The sequence below is a fragment of the Neolamprologus multifasciatus genome, chromosome 1, assembly GCF_963576455.1.
Source record: "Neolamprologus multifasciatus chromosome 1, fNeoMul1.2, whole genome shotgun sequence".
In the NCBI taxonomy this organism is placed as follows: Eukaryota; Metazoa; Chordata; class Actinopteri; order Cichliformes; family Cichlidae; genus Neolamprologus; species Neolamprologus multifasciatus.
The window spans coordinates 16,624,134-16,645,387 of record NC_140439.1 but is presented as its reverse complement, the minus strand read 5'-3'; the positions used below and the strand labels follow the sequence as shown (position 1 = coordinate 16,645,387).

The 21,254-nt window shown below is 38.9% G+C and overlaps 2 protein-coding genes across 3 annotated transcripts; both read left to right on the top strand.

The window, feature by feature from the left end:
- The first annotated feature begins 89 nt into the window (after positions 1-89).
- On the top strand, positions 90-9,438 carry LOC146525545 (high-affinity choline transporter 1-like). Its single transcript, XM_085150650.1, has 9 exons — positions 90-3,088; positions 3,856-4,081; positions 4,309-4,422; positions 4,729-4,884; positions 5,019-5,167; positions 5,347-5,490; positions 6,132-6,285; positions 7,151-7,368; positions 7,482-9,438. Exons 2-9 carry the CDS (start codon positions 3,898-3,900, stop codon positions 8,154-8,156), a joined length of 1,794 nt encoding a protein of 597 aa, XP_085006776.1. The 5' UTR covers positions 90-3,088; positions 3,856-3,897; the 3' UTR covers positions 8,157-9,438.
- A 7,601-nt stretch (positions 9,439-17,039) lies between these two features.
- On the top strand, positions 17,040-20,351 carry LOC146525544 (sperm-associated antigen 4 protein-like). 2 transcript variants are annotated; one of them, XM_085162320.1, is made up of 9 exons: positions 17,040-17,228; positions 17,917-18,007; positions 18,130-18,332; positions 18,437-18,495; positions 18,632-18,743; positions 18,833-18,957; positions 19,071-19,244; positions 19,344-19,433; positions 19,619-20,351. In XM_085162320.1, exons 1-9 carry the CDS (start codon positions 17,141-17,143, stop codon positions 19,727-19,729), a joined length of 1,053 nt encoding a protein of 350 aa, XP_085018446.1. In that variant the 5' UTR covers positions 17,040-17,140; the 3' UTR covers positions 19,730-20,351. The 2 variants fall into 2 exon arrangements, with proteins under 2 accessions (XP_085018446.1, XP_085018438.1); XM_085162312.1 differs by having other exon boundaries at positions 18,608-18,743.
- Positions 20,352-21,254: the final 903 nt, after the last annotated feature.

Here is a 21,254-nt window from a genome sequence, read left to right as displayed (position 1 = left end):
GTGTTTGTCAGGTTCCATCCCCTAATTGAGCTTTAAATTAAAAATGAATAATTTTCAGTGTTTTGGGTGCTTTCAGGGTACAAAACTCAAATATTGTTTTGTTCACTGCACAGTTTGGAGTTCTGCTTCATACATTTTCCTCTATAAATTGTAATTATACAGGTGTTACGTACTGCAGAAAATATTCTTTGCATTATCCAATGAAAGAAATGAAAGGAATTGTTAGCTTTCTGTGGTTGACAATATCAAACAACTGTGAATGTGAATGCAAATTTAATCCTGTGAGTTGTAAATAAATAACAGAAAACATCACAGACAGATTTGATATGAAGCGAGCAGAACAGACCTCATTTGATACTTTAGCTTACAGAAAAGGACAACAAGCTGAAACAAGCTTGTTGACATCAGGAGCTTAATAATCTATGACCAGTGATGTTTTTTACTGCACAGAGTTGGTGTATGTGTAACTTTCAGCCCACTTAGTCTCCACAGACACTGAGTACTGGTTCAAATTAGCTGTAAGGACATTACATTGAATTGCTACTTTATAGTGATGGTTAAAAAAAATAAAAGTGCACTACCTTCAATTTTAAGGTTTTATGTATCGGCACATAAAATTAAAAATAATCACAATATAATTATTTAAATACAACTGCAGATGACTTATAAAACATGACTTTTTACACCATCTAATTTTTTAATTTGGCAAAAATGAAGCAAAAGCAGCGTGTCAACAACTAAATACACACTGACTCAGCTTGTAGAACCACGTTTAGCAGAATAACTTGATGTTATCGTTTTCTGTGCAACTTTATTGTGACTTTACAGACTGTCAAACCTCTGCTTGCATACAGGCGCGCACACTTAATAAATAATAATATGTAATATGTCATGTTCATCTCAGATTGTTTTAATCTTGTTTCAAGACCTGGTTAAGGACAGGATTTTGTCAAGTTTTGATAAACCATAGAAATTGAAGAGAGAATACTTACTTTTTACCTTGACTGTTTATTTTTATATGTTTGGTCAACTCTTCAAATTCTCCAAAGGCCTGCATATTTTCTAAACAAGCAGATGTTCCCTGAGAGATCAAGTTTCTTATTCACCAGACCGTGATTCAAACTCAGACTTTTTAGATCCTCCCAACAAGCTGTGTATCTCACAGAAGCTCTGTTTATTTATTTATTTTATTAAATTCTATGTGCTAACTTTCAAAGAATGCATTTTGTGGAGAAAAACATTGTTTCATGTTTTGGAAATTGATGGATGCTTCATATGGAAAATCCTCTCTACACGTCTCTGTGAATCTCTGACTTCCTTAGCGCTCAATTTCCCTCTCAGACATCTTGAGCTCTGCCAGCAACAGCTGCTCATTAAACCTCCCCTCCTTGGGCCCTGACCAATTTACTTTCTTTAAACATATTCATTCATGACAATTATTAGGCTTGCTCTTATTATGCTGTATATCACACCTGATCTGTTTTAGGTAACAATATTATTAAGAATGTGTATGTAATGAGACTTCAACCATTAAACAAAATGTAGAGGCTTAGCTTCAGTGTTTAGCTTGAAAATGTATCGGGGTTGTGTCCAAGCCATCTGTGAAACATGTTGTTAGAAAGCTTTCCAGCTGTCTGCCGGATGTTTTAGCTTTTGGCATCAATATTGATTGGAATCAAGTTAGATGTCAACAAAAAAACATACTTTTAATTCAGTCATCATACAAGTGCTCAGCTTTTCACATGCTCCTGTGATATATTGTCGCCGTAATTTGGCCTTTAAACAAACAGTATTTGATTGTGTTTTGCAGAATTAACCGTATATTAAAAGACATGTTAGACTCCCTTGTTACTCTTAGACTGGGTAAGTTCCAAAGTCATATTACTAATGTCTAACTCTGTTTTGTTGACCGTATGATTTAATCAAATGAAATAAAAGAGCTCAAAGAGAAATCATGGAATAACAGCTGATATAAATATTAACTTTATGATGATTAAAAGGAAGTAGCAATCATACATATCAGATTCTCACGCAGCCTGAGCGGTTAGAACATTGTCCACTGTCCTTGGTGCTGAAACGAGAATGTTGTCTTTCCCAAAGAGGGCGCTGTACATGGGTAGCAGTTAAAACAAGCTTTTGTCTTGCGTAAAAACCACAGCCCTCTATCAGATATCAGTTGTACTTATACGCGCGTGTGTGTATGTGTGTGCTCGCCAGTCAGAGCATATCGTTAAATCTCTCCGCTGCTCTCCAGGATCCATCCTAATTGGATGCCTCAGTTTTGGCAAGAGGTCCAGAATAAACGAGTTCGTGCAGAGGAAGCCATTAAGTGGTCACAGCTCAAGTATATCCTGAAGGGGAAGTGGCAGACACACTTAAACGAGTTCTAATAGGTTCAAGACGGGAGTATCTTCAAGAAGGTTTTAGGAATTAAAAATTTGAGTGATATATATATATAGTAATTTTTTAGTTGCAGATATTTGTCTCTTTATATTTTTTCGCCTGCAAGGACATTCGGACAAGCTTCCTACGTCCTCGACGCTCAAAACTTGCGCGGAGCAAAGCTGTTGGCGATTGTGAGACGAGGAGATGACGTCGGACAAAAGGCCGTGAAGTGTGGCTGCGCAGTCAAGTGACTATCAATCACTTGAGTTTGGAAGAGCAGGAGCCACTGGAAGCTTGAAGCTCCCCCACAACATATTGATTATTTGGTGCGTAAAAAGCCACATTCAAATTCATGTCAGGCTATTCAGCTTCTTTAAAAAGTGAACGATGTCCGTCCATCCTCCTTATGGCGTAAAGGAATCTCTTCCGCCCTCCCACCACTCACATCAGCCATTACACTGTGACGCGTTTCAATACAAGGTGCTCATTAAGAGGGACGTTTGGTTTCTCTGACGTAGGTTTCAGTTCTCTAACGGCACCTGCCCCCTTTTATAAGCCTCAGTAAGTCACACGGGAGACCTCCACCAACAGTTCAATTTGACTGTTCCTCACTTTGCGGCGGAAGGTCGAGGGTCTTCAGAAAAAGCCTGTTACGTGCTCCGTTACCCTTAAGTGCCCCAGCACATGACTAAAAATACTTCAGGTAAGTTCTGCATGTTTTTCAAGTTTTCCTACATTTTTAGAAGCATTTAGCAAATAGCTTTTTGCACAGGACGCTTTCTTGTTTTTTTTAACGTGTCAAAAATGGGGTTTTTTTTCATGCGCTCTGTGCGTAAATTGAATTTTACGTACATGATTCATTACAGGAGACAGACAAAGAAAAGGACAGACCAAAGTCTATTACCATAGGACCGCTGACCATTTTTTTGTTTAAAATGAATTCTGAACAATTTGTTTGGTTTATTTTTTATTTAAAGAATCGTTTCTTTGTTTTTTTCCACAACAAGGCAACATGCATCTAGGGCTGTATCATGTTATTTTGATAAACCGTACCAAGAAAACATGGTATTTATTTTCAATACATTTTCATCTTACGCGATAACGTGGAGATGATTTTACCCCAAAATAGCCAAAAACCATATTTTTATAAAGAGCTTTTAGTGGTTAATCTTTACCTCGATTTTTTTTCTTTTGTTTGTTTGTAAAGGTAGAAAAGCACATGAAATTTGCTTCTGTATCGGCAACAGGGAATAAAAAGTAATTTACCATTTTAAAAGTTAAAGCAGCTTTGGTTATTACATCAAATCGAGCAGCAAATAAGAAAGATGTTTGTTTTTTTATACATTTATTTCAAACCAACCTAACAATTCAACATGTTGCTTCTGTCATTTTCTTGTCCAAAAGTCGGAAATAAAAGCCAAATAATTACTTTTTTCTTCTTCTTTTTTTTTTTACTTTCACTCCACACAGGTCTTGATGCCTTCCCGTTCCTAGCGGAAGACCGCTGCGACGATGACCATCCATGTAGAGGGGCTTGTGGCTATCGCGGTCTTTTATCTGCTGATCCTGTTCGTCGGCATCTGGGCGGCATGGAAGAACAAGCACTCCGGAGAGGCGGAGGGCACCGACCGCAGCGAAACCATCATGGTCGGAGGGAGAGATATTGGATTATTTGTGGGTGGATTCACCATGACAGGTGAGGTTTTAACTTGTTATAACTAAGTGACACAAAGGAGATTGGTGTCTTTTTTAAAGACAGTTTCTTCTTTTTATAAGTGGAATGATCTTAAATTAATATTTTCTGATTGTTTTAATTGGTTCTGTAAATGTATTTCACTTTGGCCAAGTTTGTGTTGAGATTTTTGCTCGTTATAATTCATATTGGAAGCTTTAATCTGATGCGTGTATGTGCAAAATTTCCAGCGACCTGGGTTGGAGGAGGGTACATCAATGGCACTGCTGAGTATGTGTATCTTCCAGATTATGGCTTGGCTTGGGCTCAAGCCCCATTTGGATACGCACTCAGTCTAGTTCTGGGTGAGTGTTTCTTTGTGTTTAAAATAATGCAAATTGCTGATTTTATATTGCTTCTGAGATATTATATTGCTTGAGAAAGGATTTGGGGCAATTTGGACACAGATCTGATATCTTTCTACTCATTTACATTTAAACAAAGCAGCACTTTAATGCTCTTACTTACTGGGTGCTAATCAGACCTCTACAAGTCTTATTCTGCTAAAGGGTCTGAGGGGGACTCTTTAGGTTTGTTTTTTTGTTTGTTTGTTGTTTTTTTCTGCCAGGGGCTGTGGACATAATATGTAATGTGTGCACCCTTTGTACCAGGAGGTCTCTTTTTTGCTAAGCCCATGCGCTCACGAGGTTACGTCACTATGTTGGACCCGTTCCAGCAGCTGTACGGGAAACGAATGGGAGGCCTTCTCTTCATACCTGCTCTCATGGGCGAGATTTTCTGGTCTGCCGCCATCTTATCAGCCCTCGGTAAATTTTACTGTTGTAATCAGTACAAGATAAGCAATCCGTGTGGTCAGTGAAGTCAGGCTTCATCATTTGACTTCATGATGCTGCAGTGATCGTAACATCCTTTCAATCTGTTCATCTCTTCACGATCACAGGTGCCACTCTGAGTGTCATCGTGGACATCAACATTAAGATGTCCGTGGTCATCTCTGCGCTTATTGCAATCTTTTACACCCTGGTTGGAGGACTTTACTCTGTGGCCTACACAGATGTTGTGCAGCTGTTTTGTATCTTTGTCGGTCTGGTAGGTTCACGCCAATCTGAAAATTAAATCAACCTCATTAATATAAGGTAGTGTAACAAAAAACATGCAAATATATACTGCTTCACCTCTATATATTTTTTTAAGAACCCTCTTTTATTTGGATTTTCTTGTATTCTTCTCATCTCCTTTCCATCGATACTTGTTTTTCTTGTCTGCAGTGGATCAGTGTCCCTTTCGCTTTGATCAACCCTGCGGTGTCAGACATCACTGTTACTGCCGTGAAGCACTTGTACCAGTCACCCTGGATAGGCAGCGTCCAGAAGGGGGACACTTGGGTCTGGATTGACAACTTCTGCCTCCTGGTACTGTAACCACGAGCTGTTGATCTAATGTTTTATCTCACTGCTTTATTACCCTGAAAAAATACTGACACTAATTAGATGGATAAATTAAATTATGAGACAATTTGTTGATCAAATATTCCAAAATGACTGAAATGAGCTGAAAATAGTGAATGCTGCCAATCAGAGGCTTTTAAAATCTGTGAACTGTAGTAACCACTGATTTACATTTGTATTAGTTTCTTCTTTTATTTTGGAGACAAATTCTGCCAGCTAATTACTCTGATAAATCATCAAAAAGTGAATTTGCCATAGTAATAACTGCTTGTTGCAGCAATAAAATGTATTAGGCTCTCAAAATGAATCTTCCGCTTACCGGCAGCTGCTGTGAAGCTGTAATAGTTGACTGTAATGTGGTTTTACTTTATAGCACAGTTTGTTTGTTTTTAAATGTTTTTATGCAAACACAAATTAAATGCAAATGATGCACCACAAGATGATGACCTCATCTTGTGCTTTTAATAACTTTCTTATCCCCCCCTTGTTAAAAATCTTTTTGATTAGAGGATTTTGCTTGTTGTACAGATTTGTGATTTGGGGTTATAATAAATGAGATTATATTGACCATGAGTGCTATTCACTTGATTTAAACTGTGCTGCAGATGTTAGGAGGAATACCCTGGCAAGTGTATTTCCAGAGAGTCCTGTCAGCCTCTTCAGCTACATACGCCCAGGTCCTTTCCTTTCTGGCTGCTTTCGGGTGCCTCGTCATGGCTGTGCCCTCCGTTCTCATCGGGGCCATCGGGGCCTCCACAGGTTAGAGACACTAATGTATGGTGTATTTATATATGTATGTATGATGAGGGTCAGCAACTCTGTCTTGTGTCATCATGGTAAAGTGGAAATGCTGTCCTGAATACTGTGGCAGGTGTTGATACTTCACAATAGTGTCACATCTATACAAGAACCTTCAGATGAAAAACAAAGGTTGGATTCAACAATGAGTGTAGTTCAGCCAAAGAGTGCCATGGGTTTGCCTCCCAGTACTTAGCCATAGATGCCAAGTACCTGATGCTGCTATCTTATATTCTTTTCATGTCTTTTGTGAAGTATTTCTATGTTGTGTATAAAGCCAGAAGAAGGTGTCATTCTATGTCTGTTTGTGTGTGTGTGTTTGTTTGGTACTGCTCTGGATGGATCTATGTTGCCCTTAGATCTGAGAGAACCTGGTAAATAGCAGCTGGTTCACCTCATCCATAATGAAACAGCAATCAGTTTAATACCCATGCTGGTTGTGTAAATATTACATTAGAGGGAGGCAAGGGACCGAATTAGTAGTTTTCTTGTTTTTCTGGCTTCAGATTCCTCAGTGAACAGGTGATGTTGCTCTGTTTTGTCCTGTACTAAAATATATATTATTTATATCTATTATTTGCAGAAGCAAGAAATTTAAAAGAACAAATGTGATTCTCCAGTGCAAATATATTTAATATTTAACACGTTGTGCATGTCCAGCTATGGCTTTAATGTTTCTCTGTTTATTTGGTTGAATTTTGTTGGTGCAGAATTATGAATTTCTCTGCATGAATGTGCTTGTATAGATTTATAGATATTAGTGGGTGTATTTTGTACTTCTGTTCATCACGGATGTCTTTTAAAATGTTCATTTTGCCGTCCTCAGATTGGAACCAGACATCCTATGGTGCCATTCCCCCTAAAAACAAAACTGAAGCAGACATGATATTACCCATTGTCCTCCAACACCTTTGCCCTCCATTTGTCTCCTTTTTTGGCTTGGGAGCAGTTTCTGCAGCCGTTATGTCATCTGCAGACTCCTCCATCCTTTCAGCAAGCTCCATGTTTGCAAGGAACATCTACCAGCTTGCCTTCAGACAGTCAGTAAGTGCATGCCTGGTCCTTGGACACATGTAATTATGCACTAACAGTTTTCTCTTTAAGTTTAAATAAAATTCATCTTGACATGTATTTTTTGCTTCTATCTTTCTGCTTAGGCATCTGACCGTGAAATTGTGTGGGTGATGCGTATCACTATCTTTGTATTCGGCGGTCTTGCCACCTTGATGGCACTGGTAACCGGCACGGTTTACGGCCTCTGGTACCTGAGCTCAGATCTGGTTTACGTCATCATCTTCCCACAGCTGCTCAGTGTGCTCTTTGTCAAAGGAACCAACACTTACGGCTCAGTAGCTGCATATCTGTTTGGTATGGTGCTGCGTATAGGCGGAGGTGAGCCCTACCTGCAGCTTCCTCCCTTCATTTACTACCCCGGCTGGATGACTGAGCAGCGGAAGCACCATATAACTGGAGAACTGGAAGAAATCGTTGTTCAAAAGTTCCCCTTCAAGACCGTATCGATGCTGGCCTCCTTTCTGGGTAACGTTGCCATCTCATACCTGGCAAAGTACCTGTTTGAGAGTGGCAAGATTTCACACAAATACGACTTTCTTGATGCCGTGGTGTCCAAGCACAGCGGAGAGATCATGGATAAAACTACGCTTGTGACTCGTGGCAACGCCATCGGGCTGTCGGAGATGGCGCCCATGAAACCGCGGCTGAGTGTGACCTTGGCGGCTGCCTTTACACGCCGTGATACGTTGCCAACAGAAACAGTAGAGGAGGAAGAGGAGGAGTCCAGCCCTGACTCCTCCCACCACGAGGAAGAATGACGCAGTAAAATGAAGAAAATTAAATAAACAAAAAGTGAGCAATTGACTGAACTGACAGAGAATCAAAAGACAGCAAAGAAACATCCTCTTAGAGGACTACAAAGTACAGCACCCCGCCTGACTGGATAACAGCTACGTGCCAGGATATATAGTGTAGCAGCTTGCTGATTGTCAAGACATGAAGCGGTCTTTCTGTGAAGTAAAGCAAACACGCATACATACATACACTCAGAGTATTTATCAATAGCTGTTTCTACTATATATTCATTCTTTTTTTTAACTGGTTTGGAGAAAACTGTGTTTAGAGACTGTTTAATTGATTATTAATTTTCCATCGATAATGAGGAAGGCGCTCACTTGCTGAAAGATGCTGCTGTTCACACAGAGCAAAAGAGGGTGAAATATTCAATCAGAAGTACAACACAGACTGACAGCACAACCATTGTTTAGACTCAATGTACAAATCAGATGAAAGCAATAACACACACACACACACACCTTAACAGCTGTACGGAAATTATTACAGAGCTGTAACTGAAACAGATCAGCAAAAGGAGATGATGGATATGATTTTCTCTTTTATTAAACTGGGTTTTCATGTATAAATTAGTTCTCACACAATTCCACATAAAGACAGACAGGAAGTCACGTCTCTCATGTTCGTTATAGATCAATGAACCTGTACTCATAATTACTGTGAATCAAGAAAGGCACGAATCATGTGCCACGCCGTGTAGAAAATATACAAGCAGTAGTGATGGTAGCCGACTTGAAGCATTAGCTAATATTCTCTTTAATGTCAGGTGTAGACACTGTTTTAAAGTATGTAAACTAGTGTTTAAAAATGATCTTGTAATCAGCTGCCTTAATGAAGCTCGGTAAAACAGATGCTCTCGTTTCCACAGCTCTGATGCCGGTCAGACTGCAGTGAACTAAGACTTGAATATGAATGTAACCTCTACCAAAAAAGAAAAAAAAACAGAAAAAAAATCAGATTATATCCGATAGTGTACTTCTAGCTTTTATTCATGATTTGCAAAGTGTTGCAGAACAATGTGGCGGCAGGTTCAGACGGATCTGTTGTTTGTTTGTTGTCAGCAGTGTACAGATTATTTTCTCTGTGATGTGTATCTTTATGTACATACAAGAGTGGAGAAAAAAATCAAGGATGACAAATAATGCTGGTTAAAATTATTCATATACGATAGGAAGGATGTTTATTTATTTTTGATGTCATAAAAAATTGAAACAATAAAAAAAGCAAATTATAAAAATATATAAAAATAATTTTTATAAGAAGAGAAAATTGTCACTTCACTTCTTTCTTGTCTGTTTTTTTAATGATCTTTAATACTGAGAATTTGAAGTTGTCATATTTCCATTAAGCACGTCCATTTCTATATTTCTTTATATATTTCTTTTAGCTGCTTTCTCTGTTTTATTCAGTCGGGAACGAAACGCACAGAGAACCGTGAGCTTTCAGGGATGAGGTCTTGTTGTGGGGGTTTTATGGTAGTGGTTTTCGACCTTAATGGCATGTGATTGCTGTGACTCATATTGCAGGGGTTCAACCAAAAGGGTTATTATTCACTCCCACTAAATTAGAAAAAAATAACCTATAATTTACAAAAAGAAGGAACAAAGACCAGAAAAAGCCTCAGATATCTATTTCTTCTGTTATTTTAGAGTATTACAGCCAATTTTAATCATTTCCTTATATTCTGGCGAGCTAACCACTTGCGCCCCCCCCCCCCCCGCTGTCAGTTATTTTGATATGTAGACTTTCTTTCATGCAGGGACAGGCTGAACATGAATTTGCTTCTCCAGACGTGTTGTTGTTTGTTAGGCCCTTCAGCTAGCTGGATGGCAGACTGAGGAACAAGAAAACATCCAAAAACGTGACTGAAATTACAATCGCTTGGCTTGCATCTTTGTTCCCCTCCTTGTCCACAGTGAAAGATGGCATCTTAAAATAGCTCTCCTCTCTGGTTATTTACATTACTTTAAGTGCTGGACTCTCTCTCATCTGGACTCAGGGAGGAGCCATCCGAGGGTGGGCAGACTTGCTCGTGATCAGGCGGGGCAGATAAGACTTGGGTGGTGTACCTTAATGGCGTCCGATGCCATAAAATTCACCAGCTCCAGAATAGCGCAGGAATGACGCAGGTGCCCCACCCATCCGCCGCACCGCCTCCCTACATTATCAGTGTCCTTTCTTGACGTCCTTGAGGACTTGGAGCAATCCCATAAAGAGAACAGAGGGTGGAGAAAGAGAGCGAGTTCCATCTCCATTCATAGAAAGTACCTCAGAGAGCACTCATGATAATTAACAATTATGGGGGGGGGGGGGGGGGGGGGGACTGTCACTTGTCCAAAAGTCAATCCATTTATCCAGGCCTTTACGGGAGGAGGAGATTGTTGGGGGAGGGTTTTCTGCAGAGGACTGCCATCTGGAGAGAATTTGGACACAAACCAAAACAGATTTGTTCATTCATAAGCACTAGATATATTTAGAGTGTCCTGGGATGTCTTTGCAGGCGTCATTGATAGTTTGGTCTTTGTTTCCATCATGAAATTCTAATGTTTTTTTAATTGATTCTTTTCATCTGTTCTTCATTAATTTTTGGGGGAGTAAAAAGGTATTTTCCTTTTTTTTTTTTAATTAGAGGTTTTCAAATCTCACTGTAGTCTAGTGATGTGACTTGTTATTAAATTTCTCCCAAGTAACACTTACTGTACTGAGACCCCAACATTCTTTATATCGGTCTTACCAACAGCAGCCGGTGGAAATTTCTTTCATTTATAAAAGTCTTAAGACACTTTTCCTTCACTGCACTTTATCTGCTTCAGCTGTCTTCTCTGATTTCTTTGTGAGTTCATTTTCCCAGACCAACCTGAAGAGATAAGCAGGAATTCTTGGAATCAAGGTCCCGCTTTCCCTGAATGTGGACACAAGGAGATGAGATTACAGACGGCACATTCAGATACACATCTCACGTGCTGCAGTCGGGCATAACTTTAAAGGGCAGACTCGAGGTAAGGTAGCTGTTCAGGTATCAAACTGCTTGCTGGAAAATGCCATTTGCTGTGAGGATTGGTTATTATTTATTTTTTTAAAGCTCTGAAAGAGACTGAGCTTCCAGCAACCAACAACAATACTGTGACACCAAAACAGCTCACAACAAAGCACATCAACACATATAAAGCCACGGCATCACAAGGATAACGTACAGTAAAAATATAAACATTACAACATTAACATTAAACAAACACTATCTTAGTATTTCTAACAGTAATGCAGCAAATAATCAAGCCAAAGGAATTTTCACTTTAAGACTTTTATATTTTTAAAACTATGTTATGGCAAAGAAGGAAGTGAATTGCATTTTAGGATACCCGCTTTTGAAGACAAATTCAAATAACCCTGAAGTGATTAAATCACATTTTAAACAATTTTTACAAGTTAATAAAAACTGAATACAAGCTAGCCTCATCATCTGGAGCCGTGGCACTGTGAAGGCAATCTCAAAAGCCCTTTGCTTATTTATTAAGACTCTAATAAGGAGAAATCTTATTTTAGTAAAGCTCCAAGCCCCAATCACTTAGCCCTGTCTTGGTGCTGAAACACAGACTAGACTTTTTTATTATCTGGTATTATAAAAAACATTTTTATTTATTTATTTATTTACTTTTTTTTGGGGGGGGGGGGGGGGGTTCCCTGTGCATCATCCTGCTCAGTGATGGTCAAATACATATACAAAGTGAAGTAATAATATAAAATGCACACTGTGGAGGAAACCTTTGATGAACTTTAACAGAAATCTGGACATGCATTCTCTATCTCCTCTGCACACAATGTGGCACAAGCTCATATCTCATCTAAGGCTCATGCACCATTACCATGTCTGCTATTTATGTCCTTCTTAAGTAATGTCCCCTAATTTAATCATAAGGGAGCTAATTGAAACATGGGAGGAGGGGATAGGACAAACAAGCGATGTCCATTTGAGGACAAATGTGGTGCTGTGTGTGTGATGTAGTAATGCAAATTGAAATAAAGAAATAAAAATAATGCTTTTTCTGCATGTAGGTACAAACATGATCCTTTTTTGTCAATGCATGAACAGATGTGTATACACATACAATAATGCCACGTCTAATTGTTTCCCATATATCTGTCCATCTCCTCCATTAGTCTCTCCAAGCAGCTGAGGAACATCTGCAAAATGAATGCAACGGCTGCTCTAATCGAATCAGCCAGGAGAACTTAATTATACAAGCAGCTTTGTTCCATTCGCGCTGGCTGCAGGTAGACTGTCTAGAGCTCACCGCAGGAATGAGACAACTGCTCTGCAATCAGCAAACCTACTAATTCTTAATGAGTCAGAGCCATGAATCAGCTTCAGCAATATGGAATTATAGCTGTGGCTGACAGACTTGCTCAAATCCAGATTTTAAAAGTGGGGGAGAGCCATCAGCTCTACTCGATCAATGAGAATCAAATTGTTCCGATGCACCATGGTCAGTATGTAGAGACTAAAAAACAAAGAAAGAAAAAAAAACAAGTGCAACATGATGATTAGTTTTACATTTTTGCTTGTTTTGGTTGAATATACTGCTAAGTTTACACATGGTTTGACTACATTTGACAACATTTTGCTGGTGGGTAACCCAAAACTGGCTGAAATATTCCACTTTTCTTCTCTTAATCAAAGACATCTTTGTCGATCCTGGTGAACAGGTGCCTTCAAAATGAACATTTGTCTCAAATTCTTGGCAGTACTTTCAAATTTGCAGTCCTATATTTTCTTGTTCAGATGTATTGATAACCATGATACTCATTAACCCAATCACACACATTCAGCTTATTATTATTTTTTTAATGTCTATACCTAATCGCCTTGTCATGGTTCAGTATCTTCCCCAGGGATACATCAATATGCAGACTGGAGAAGTTGGGGATCGACAGCCACCCTCATATAAAGCATACAATGTATGTACAATGTTTATTTTAATATTGTGTCCTGAGAAAAATGTGAGTTGGACCTTTTTCTTTGAGAAAGTCAGTTTGGAAAATTGAGCAAGCTGTACAATGCTGATGCGTCTGTAGTATCTTTATTTCTCTACGTGTCTTTTTGATGTCCTGAGGGCTGCTCTGCTTCACAGCAGGTTCGCCTTCAGCCCATCTCTTTTCTAAAGACAGGAAGGAACGGGTGTGCTGGCTGGACCGTCATTTTTTCCTCCCATAGAAAGTAAGTGATGAGAATAATGTCGTAGCCATACACTCCACACACACACACAAACATTAAAAAAAACACATTAGCCCCAAGGGACGTGTGCACTCTTTGAATGAAAACGCAGAGGATGGAAAGGAGTGATGTGAACCTTTCATATACACACTTATACACACAAGAGCCTGAGTGGGGATGGGGGTGGGTGACCCAGGACTAAAGACGCCACATTTTAGATAAAAATTCAGTTCAACTGTCCTCTAATTTTAACTACAGCTATGATTTAGCGGTATTCTAAGTAGCTGAACAAGATGAACTATTGTTTTATTAGATAATTATTGGGATTGTATTTGATTAAATTCAATACAAAACAGTAAAGTAACACTGTGGTTCAGAAATGGTGCAGCATAGGAGACGAAACAAAGGACAAAGAAAGAAGGAAAATGTAAGAAGGGTCATCCTACCTCTGAGCTCATCGTGACGTATATCTGCCTGCAGCTCCACCCTGGCCTACGTGTGCTTTATGCGTGCGTATTGGAGCTTCTTTAGTATCACAATCAGTGCTCGAGCTGAATTTGAGCCAGAAGATCCATTAGAGCTGATTAAGGAGCATCAGGGTGTAGAAGTAAGCCTGAGAGAAGGTGAGACGGAGAAAAGACACAACCAACATGAGCACGAGGACAACTGGAGCCACACGTAACTCTACACAAGTAAAGACACACATACATGTACAGTAATACAAAGAATATTATGTAAAGCCGCTCGACAATAGTGGAAAGAATACCAATAAAGTGTATCAATATGAGTCAAAGTGTGCGTCTGCAGTTCAGCATCAACAAATGAAGTTAACAGGAGTTCATGTGACTAGTTCACATGACATAGAAATCAGCTTTTAAACAGAGTGCAGTTATGGGTTTCTTCAAATATTAACTAGGTGACAATAAATGTCCTAAAAGGTAGCAAACTAACAATTTAAAGACTGAGCAGGCACGTTGAAGCTCCAAAGACACACCCACAGATCCACCAATTAAACTGTAAACAAGACATGATCAGCGTTAATTGTTCACTGTTTCAAAAGAAAATAAAGTCCCTGTAACAACGTGTCAGTGACACAGGTGTTTTTGAAGCAGTTGTTAAAATTGTTTAAAGCATTAGAAACATTGTATGCTAATGAATTAGAAAATGCATTACTTCAAAGATCAATGAGAAGAGAAGCAGAGGCCCAGACTTCTGAATCAAAACAACAACACATGCAGATGGAGACACAGGGATCATGCCTTTGTTGTTTTGTCATAGATGATGTGAAGGTAATCATTTTCATCAAGGCCTCATTCTTAGAACAGATTACAAATGGTAAAGATGAATTACACTGGACTCACTGTTTCTTATACAAAGTAATTTTGATTATTAATTACATTATTGATTAACAACTGACTGAAAATCAGTATCAGATAATTAAAGGTATTTACAGGTTTATCTGACTTTTATACATCACAACACAGCTTCAGCCAAAGTGCCCACTAGAGGGCACACTTGTTCAAAAGTCTACAAATATTCTAAATCACAAAACGAATGAGTCATAATTCTGGTTTGTTTTTGTCAGATGTCAAACAAATCCAGATGCAGCCTGAGAAGGGAACATGAAAGAGCCTGTGCATCAATCATCCAGGGATGAGGGAAATCTCAGATGGTTGATTCTGTTCATCGTTACATTTATCACTGAGGCATAACTTTCAGCATACTGGTTACTTAACAGCCTTTTGGAAATGATTTTCATACTTTCATGTAACAGTAAAAAAGAAATTATCCCCCTTTTGCAGATGCGTAGTATTAGATGGTGGGCTCAAGCCTGAAGCCATCAAATTAAAGAGGTGAAGGTGGAAGGACCTCTGGTTGATGTACTACAACCCTAGCTGGCTATGGATGCTGGGAGGAGACAGCACTGTCTTATGAAGCCAACCAGTGATACATGCAAACTTGTATCCTGGTGATAATTGGAGAGATGTCTGCAGATAAGTCTTTTGTGCAATATGAGGACGTCTGAATAAGCAGCTCCCCCTATAGCCTCCTGTAAGGTATACACCTTTAAAGGTCGTGAGCTGCTAAACTCTGGATTAGCTCGCATGTCATCGCACTGAAGATCTCAACAACTTTAACGTCAATGTTAATGTTTTCATCCTGAATTGATTGAATAAAAATGGCAGTTTTATAAAAGTTACACATCCCCATTTTTGCCGTTTCCTGTCTTGGCTGCTTCATTCATGTTGGAAATATCATATCCACTAGCAAGCTGACTCTGAGGGAGACCATCAGCCTCAGCAGTGTAGGGGAGAAAGGTGCACGTGGAATACACATTATGGTATTCTACCAATTATGCAAGTGTTAAGAAAAAAAATGATATCTCTATGTTTTGATAATAGTTTTTCAACATCTAATATTTGAGATAATTCTGATCTTTTTGTCATTAATCTCTTGGATCAGCCCCCAACTGTGCATGGCCCCCTGGGCAAGTGTCCAGCATGCCCTTGGGATGATCCAGCCCAGCCTGGATGGCAAAATGACTCTGGACCGGTGTTGTACCAAAAAGTGATTGTCTGTTCATATTTATTCTGGTGTAAATGATTCGTTGAACAAAAAAAACAAAAAAAAAAACAGTAATATTTCGGCAGCTGGGGCGCCAAAATAATACCAGAAAATAACAGAAAATAACTTTCTCATAAAAATATGGATATTTTCCATAATGACAATACAGTTTGTTGCCCTAATTTTACATGGGATTTTCAAGTGCTTTTAAACATTAAATTAGGAACATTTTAATGTGAATAAACAATGAAATTACCTATAAACAAGGTCAATGAATGCGGCAATATGAATAATAATATTTAAATGTACAGAAATATACAGTTAACAGTTGGTTTAAATAATAATAATGGATTGCATTTATATAGCGCTATTCAAGACCCTCAAAGCACTTTAATATTCCACTATTCGTTCACTCTCACATTCACACACTGGTGGAGGCAAGCTACAGTTGTAGCCACAGCTGCCCTGGGGCAGACTGACAGAGGCGAGGCTGCCATATCGCACCATCGGCCCCTCTGGCCATCACCAGTACGTGGTAGGTGAAGTGTCTTGCCCAAAGACACAACGACCGAGACTGTCGGAGCCGGGGCTCGAACCGGCAACCTTTGGATCGATTTGGATCGATCGCTTCCCAGGTCATCCGACCCGGATCCGCATTGGATCCGCTGTTGATTATAAGCTAGAATGATGCCCGCTAATGTTTGGCTCGAGTGTCCTAAAATCACACTTTCCCTCTGAGAAACAGTTTTATTACACTTTAATACCGTATTTAAATGACCGTGGTCTTCCCTCATTCTCATATACGTCACAATTTTCTCACAACAAAATCAAACAAATTAGTGACAGCGAATATGGAAAAGTTTTCTTCATTCACTGCAACACACCTTTGCACATGGGCTCGTGAGCGCATGTGTTGTGCTATATGAATTTGGACAATATGATGCGGTGTTTATAAAGGGACTGAGAAGGAAAGGTATTTAATTGAGAGCAAATTTCATAAAAAAAAAAAAAAACAGAACTACACTCACACCTTTGCGCGTGCGCACACGAAGTGCTGCTCTTGTGGAACGCGCGTGCGTCATATTCGATTTGTGCATGTATCTGTTTGTAACGTAACTGAAAAAGCTGCGGTTTGAAATTTTTCTTCTGCACCTAAATTTTCTGGTTCAGATGAGTTCAGTGAGAAGCGCTAAACGTCCAAATTTACAGAAAAGCACACTTAGTGATTCAGTTTCTTCAACTTTCGTTTTAAGTGAAGGTAAGTGCAATCTTTAGACTAAAAATCGACATGTTTTATCTTCACATCTTACATTTAATATATGTGTTTCAAATCTGAACATTTTAAAAATGATATCCAGTTGATTATGTCAGAAAAGCACTTTTTAGTGCATTCTACTGTAAAGGTGATTTTACTGCTTACCTGTTAGACGCAGCTTGTCTGATAAATATTAATTTCCTTTTGTATATTAACTATAAAAACAAAGAGTTTTTAATTCTTAAAACCTTTTGACAGGATTTTGGGCCAAATTCATTTAGTTGCTTTGACCTTTTCTTTACCGCTTTGGTGATTTCCTCTTTTTCTGAATTTTAAAAACTACATTGTGAACAAACAAACTGACATTTGAAAGAGATTTTTTGCAAGAAAAGCAAGAAAATGTTGTGATCTGTTGCTATGATATGAATCCTAACAATATGACGCTATGTTTTTTGAAGACACTGGCAAAATAAAGTTCTTTATTAAGATTTCATAAATGAGTGTGATTCAAATATTATTCTGTTCATTAAAAACAAAACAAGCTGGCACCGTGAAGTTTATATATAAGAGAATTTGCACTGATTTGTACAGAGTTGCTTCTGATGGAAACATGCTCAAATCATAGTTATGAAGTCTGATAAGCTTTGTGTTAGAGACTCACTTAACCCCATGTTTCCCTTTCATTTTACAGCCATGTTGAGAAGAAGCCAAAGACTTCAGTCTAACGGCTATTACGGCAGCAAAGGAGAGCCGTTAATCTCCTACAAGGAGACTTTATACAGGTTAGTGCTGGTCTACATGTTCTTTGTTGTCATCCACTGACATAGATGCATGTTTTGTAATCATAATCCATTTGTTCTTCCATGTACATTTTTTCTTACATGATTTTGTTTTTTCTGTGCAGAGTTTTCAAAAGGCGACGGCCCCGTCCCCGTCCAGTCCCTGAAAATATTGACAGAGACACAGTTGAATACAATACTGTGGACTGTGACACTGTGGACTACAATAACAATGATTTTGTTGACTACAGCAGTGGCAGCAGCAGAGGTCTCTTTAGAGCCATCAAGGCATTGGGACTTTTGGTCCTCATGCTGGCCTTGTGTTTTGGTAAATGATCTCCTTCCACAAACAATTACAGTCTTTCTAGTACTATGTGCTTTTCTTCTGGATTAAGCTTCTCTTCTTATTCTGTGTTTCTCTTCATCCAGCAGGATTGATTTTCAGTATTGGAGGGCAGAAAATGGACTTTTCCACCCCGTTCATGAGTGAGGTATGAAAAACATATGAAGCTCATAATATATTCCCTGAAAATGAATCAGATAATAACAGTTTATTATTATATATATATATATTATAACATGAATGGTTCTTCTCAATTGCAGTACTTAATGAATGGACATGAACAGGTGGAAAGGAAGGTACAAGAGCTGCAAAGGGAGTTAATGGACTTGGGAAAAAGAATTGACTTCCTTCTTCCAGTTGGGGACAGGATGCCCAACTTTGCTCTGGAGGAACTGGGTAAGACATGAAATCGGATCAGAATTCACGTAAGAATTTCTTTGTTGTTGTTTTGCGATTCCTTTCTCACTCTGTGTTTTTGTCTACAGGAGCAAAGATTGTTAAAGAACAGTCTTCAGCATCCTACCTTTCAGAACAGGCTGGATTGAAGCTGTGGGGGCTTACATTGATACCCGCAAAACCACCCTGTGTAAGCCCAAGAGTCGTTATTCAGGTATAATCTACTTTCACAAAACATCAAGATTCTATCTCACACATCTGCATGATTTAATAGTCAAGCACTAGCGGTCCAAACTGAACTCTGTTTTTGTTTCTTTTTCTCTGTAGGGTCGAGCACCCATGGTCCCAGGAGTGTGTTGGAGTTTTGCGGGCTCCCAGGGACATTTAACAATTAAGCTGCCACACAGCATCGCCATCAGTCATGTGACACTGGGTCACATTTCTAAGATGGTGTCACCATCTGGAAAGGTCTCCAGTGCTCCAAGGATGTTTTCAGTGTTTGTAAGCCACAGATTTCCACTGCACCACTGTTCAACTGTTGCATTTTACATATGTGTATATAGAGAACAACTTTATCTGTATTTATTTCTGTCTTTTCAGGGAAAGAGAGCATTAGACGACAGTGGTGTCCACCTGGGAACATTCGTCTATGATGAAAATGGAGATCCACTCCAAACATTCAGGATACCCGTGAGTACACTGTGCCATTAGACACATGCACATAGACTTTTCTATGAGTACTTAGAGGTTAGCTCCCCTTGCTATCTGTATATCCGCCCTCATAATAATCACAGTATTCCTAAATTTACCATCCTTTCAAGAGTCAAGAAAACTATTATGCAACTAACCCATCTTGTTTTTGTTTTGTCTCTCAGGACGACAAAGTAGACGTCATCCGCTCCATTACGCTGCATGTGTTGAACAACTGGGGCAATCGTGAGTATTCCTGTTTGTACAAGTTCCGAGTTCATGGAAAGCTGGCATAATTAGCTTCCCATGAACTCCATCTATAAAAGAAAAGAGAGGAAAAATGTGAAAGTGAATCAGACTGCAACACATATTTAAATAATTGTATTTGAAAAAAATTGTCAATTTAACCCATGTTTTTTTCTCCAGCGAACATCCATCCCACCAGGTAAGACATGTCTGATTAAGATGTTTGCAGTCTGATTCACCTCACCCCCAACCAGCCGTGGCAGAGGGCTTGCCCCTCCCTGAGCCTGGCTCTGCCAGAGGTTTCTTCCTGTTAAAAGGGAGTTTTTCCTCTCCACTGTTGCCAAGTGCTTGCTCAAAGGGGATCATCTGATTGTTGGGGTTTTTCTTCTCTTATATTGTAGGGTTTTTACTCTACATATACAGTGCTTAACAAATTTATTACATCACCTGTCATAGAAATAAGAACACCCCAAATGTCTTAAACCTGTAATTCTTACATTAGGTGATGTTCGACTAACTTTGTTAAGCACTGTGTTATTGTGAATTGGCCCTCAATTGGAACTCATTTGGACTGAATTAAATTTCTTGTAAAACATAAAAATTCTCTAAATTGTCTCCACTGGAAATTTAGATATTTTTAAAACAACAAGAATAAAATTTTAAGAAAATATTTTTCATGTCTTTTGGTATTCTTAATTGTCAGAGTATATTAAACAAGCGTGACAACACTATGGCCAGAGGATTTACATTTTGAAAATGAACATTTAAACTCCCAAAAGTAAAGAAAGTAAAGTCCATGTTGCATGTGCTGTGATATGAGAAGCCTTCACTGTGATGCAGGCTTTGAGGTTTAGTGAGGTAACTTCAGGTTTAACCATGTGTTTGTAGTTGGGACACCAGATAGACCAGGGGTCGGCAACCTGCGGCTCCGGAGCCGCATGCAGCTCTTTAGTCCTTTTAGTGCAGCTCTGTGTGGCTTGGGAAAATAAATTTGTTTTTTTTAAGTAATTAGCTGAAGTGTATTTTATTTATGTTAGTTCTTTTTTAACTTGTAGTTCTAAATTGGAAGATTATTGTGATATTGAAATACAAACATAAAATTATATTCTATTATTTTTTGATCGCTCAAAATAAGCGTCACACTCGCGGAAGCCGGTGTACCCGCCGAAACGCCGTGCATTTATCGAGACTTTCGACCCCAGGTAGGCCAGTTATGGATCTTCGGATCCACATTATGTCAGCAGCTATTCTCCACCGTGAACTATGTTAAAAACAAACACTGCTCGCGCCTCACAGATGACAGCTTACAGTCCTGCGTTTTCCCAATTATTTTTTTAAAAGTCAGGTCAAGGCTCCAAAAGCCCAAAGGCGATATAAGGGTGGCGACTCACAACAGTTTTTGTTTGCTACATGGATCATTTTAGTTCAGCTGGGTGTCTTTCCTTTTGTTATATTTCTTTAAGAGTTCAAAATGTGTTAATTACATAAATAATATGTAATTTTCTCAGTAGCACTTCATGGATCTCATAAGCAACACACCTTAGTTGTTCACACAAAGCATAAAGGTAAAAAAAA

Coding starts and splice junctions, on each gene's coding strand:
- LOC146525545 (XM_085150650.1), top strand. CDS start 3,898: ATGACCATCCATGTAGAGGGGCTTGTGGCTATCGCGGTCTTTTATCTG. Junction 4,082..4,308: donor GGGTGGATTCACCATGACAG/GTGAGGTTTTAA, acceptor CAAAATTTCCAG/CGACCTGGGTTGGAGGAGGG. Junction 6,286..7,150: donor GGCCATCGGGGCCTCCACAG/GTTAGAGACACT, acceptor TGCCGTCCTCAG/ATTGGAACCAGACATCCTAT.
- LOC146525544 (XM_085162312.1), top strand. CDS start 17,141: ATGAGTTCAGTGAGAAGCGCTAAACGTCCAAATTTACAGAAAAGCACA. Junction 17,229..17,916: donor AACTTTCGTTTTAAGTGAAG/GTAAGTGCAATC, acceptor TTCATTTTACAG/CCATGTTGAGAAGAAGCCAA. Junction 18,496..18,607: donor CCACCCCGTTCATGAGTGAG/GTATGAAAAACA, acceptor TCTCAATTGCAG/TACTTAATGAATGGACATGA.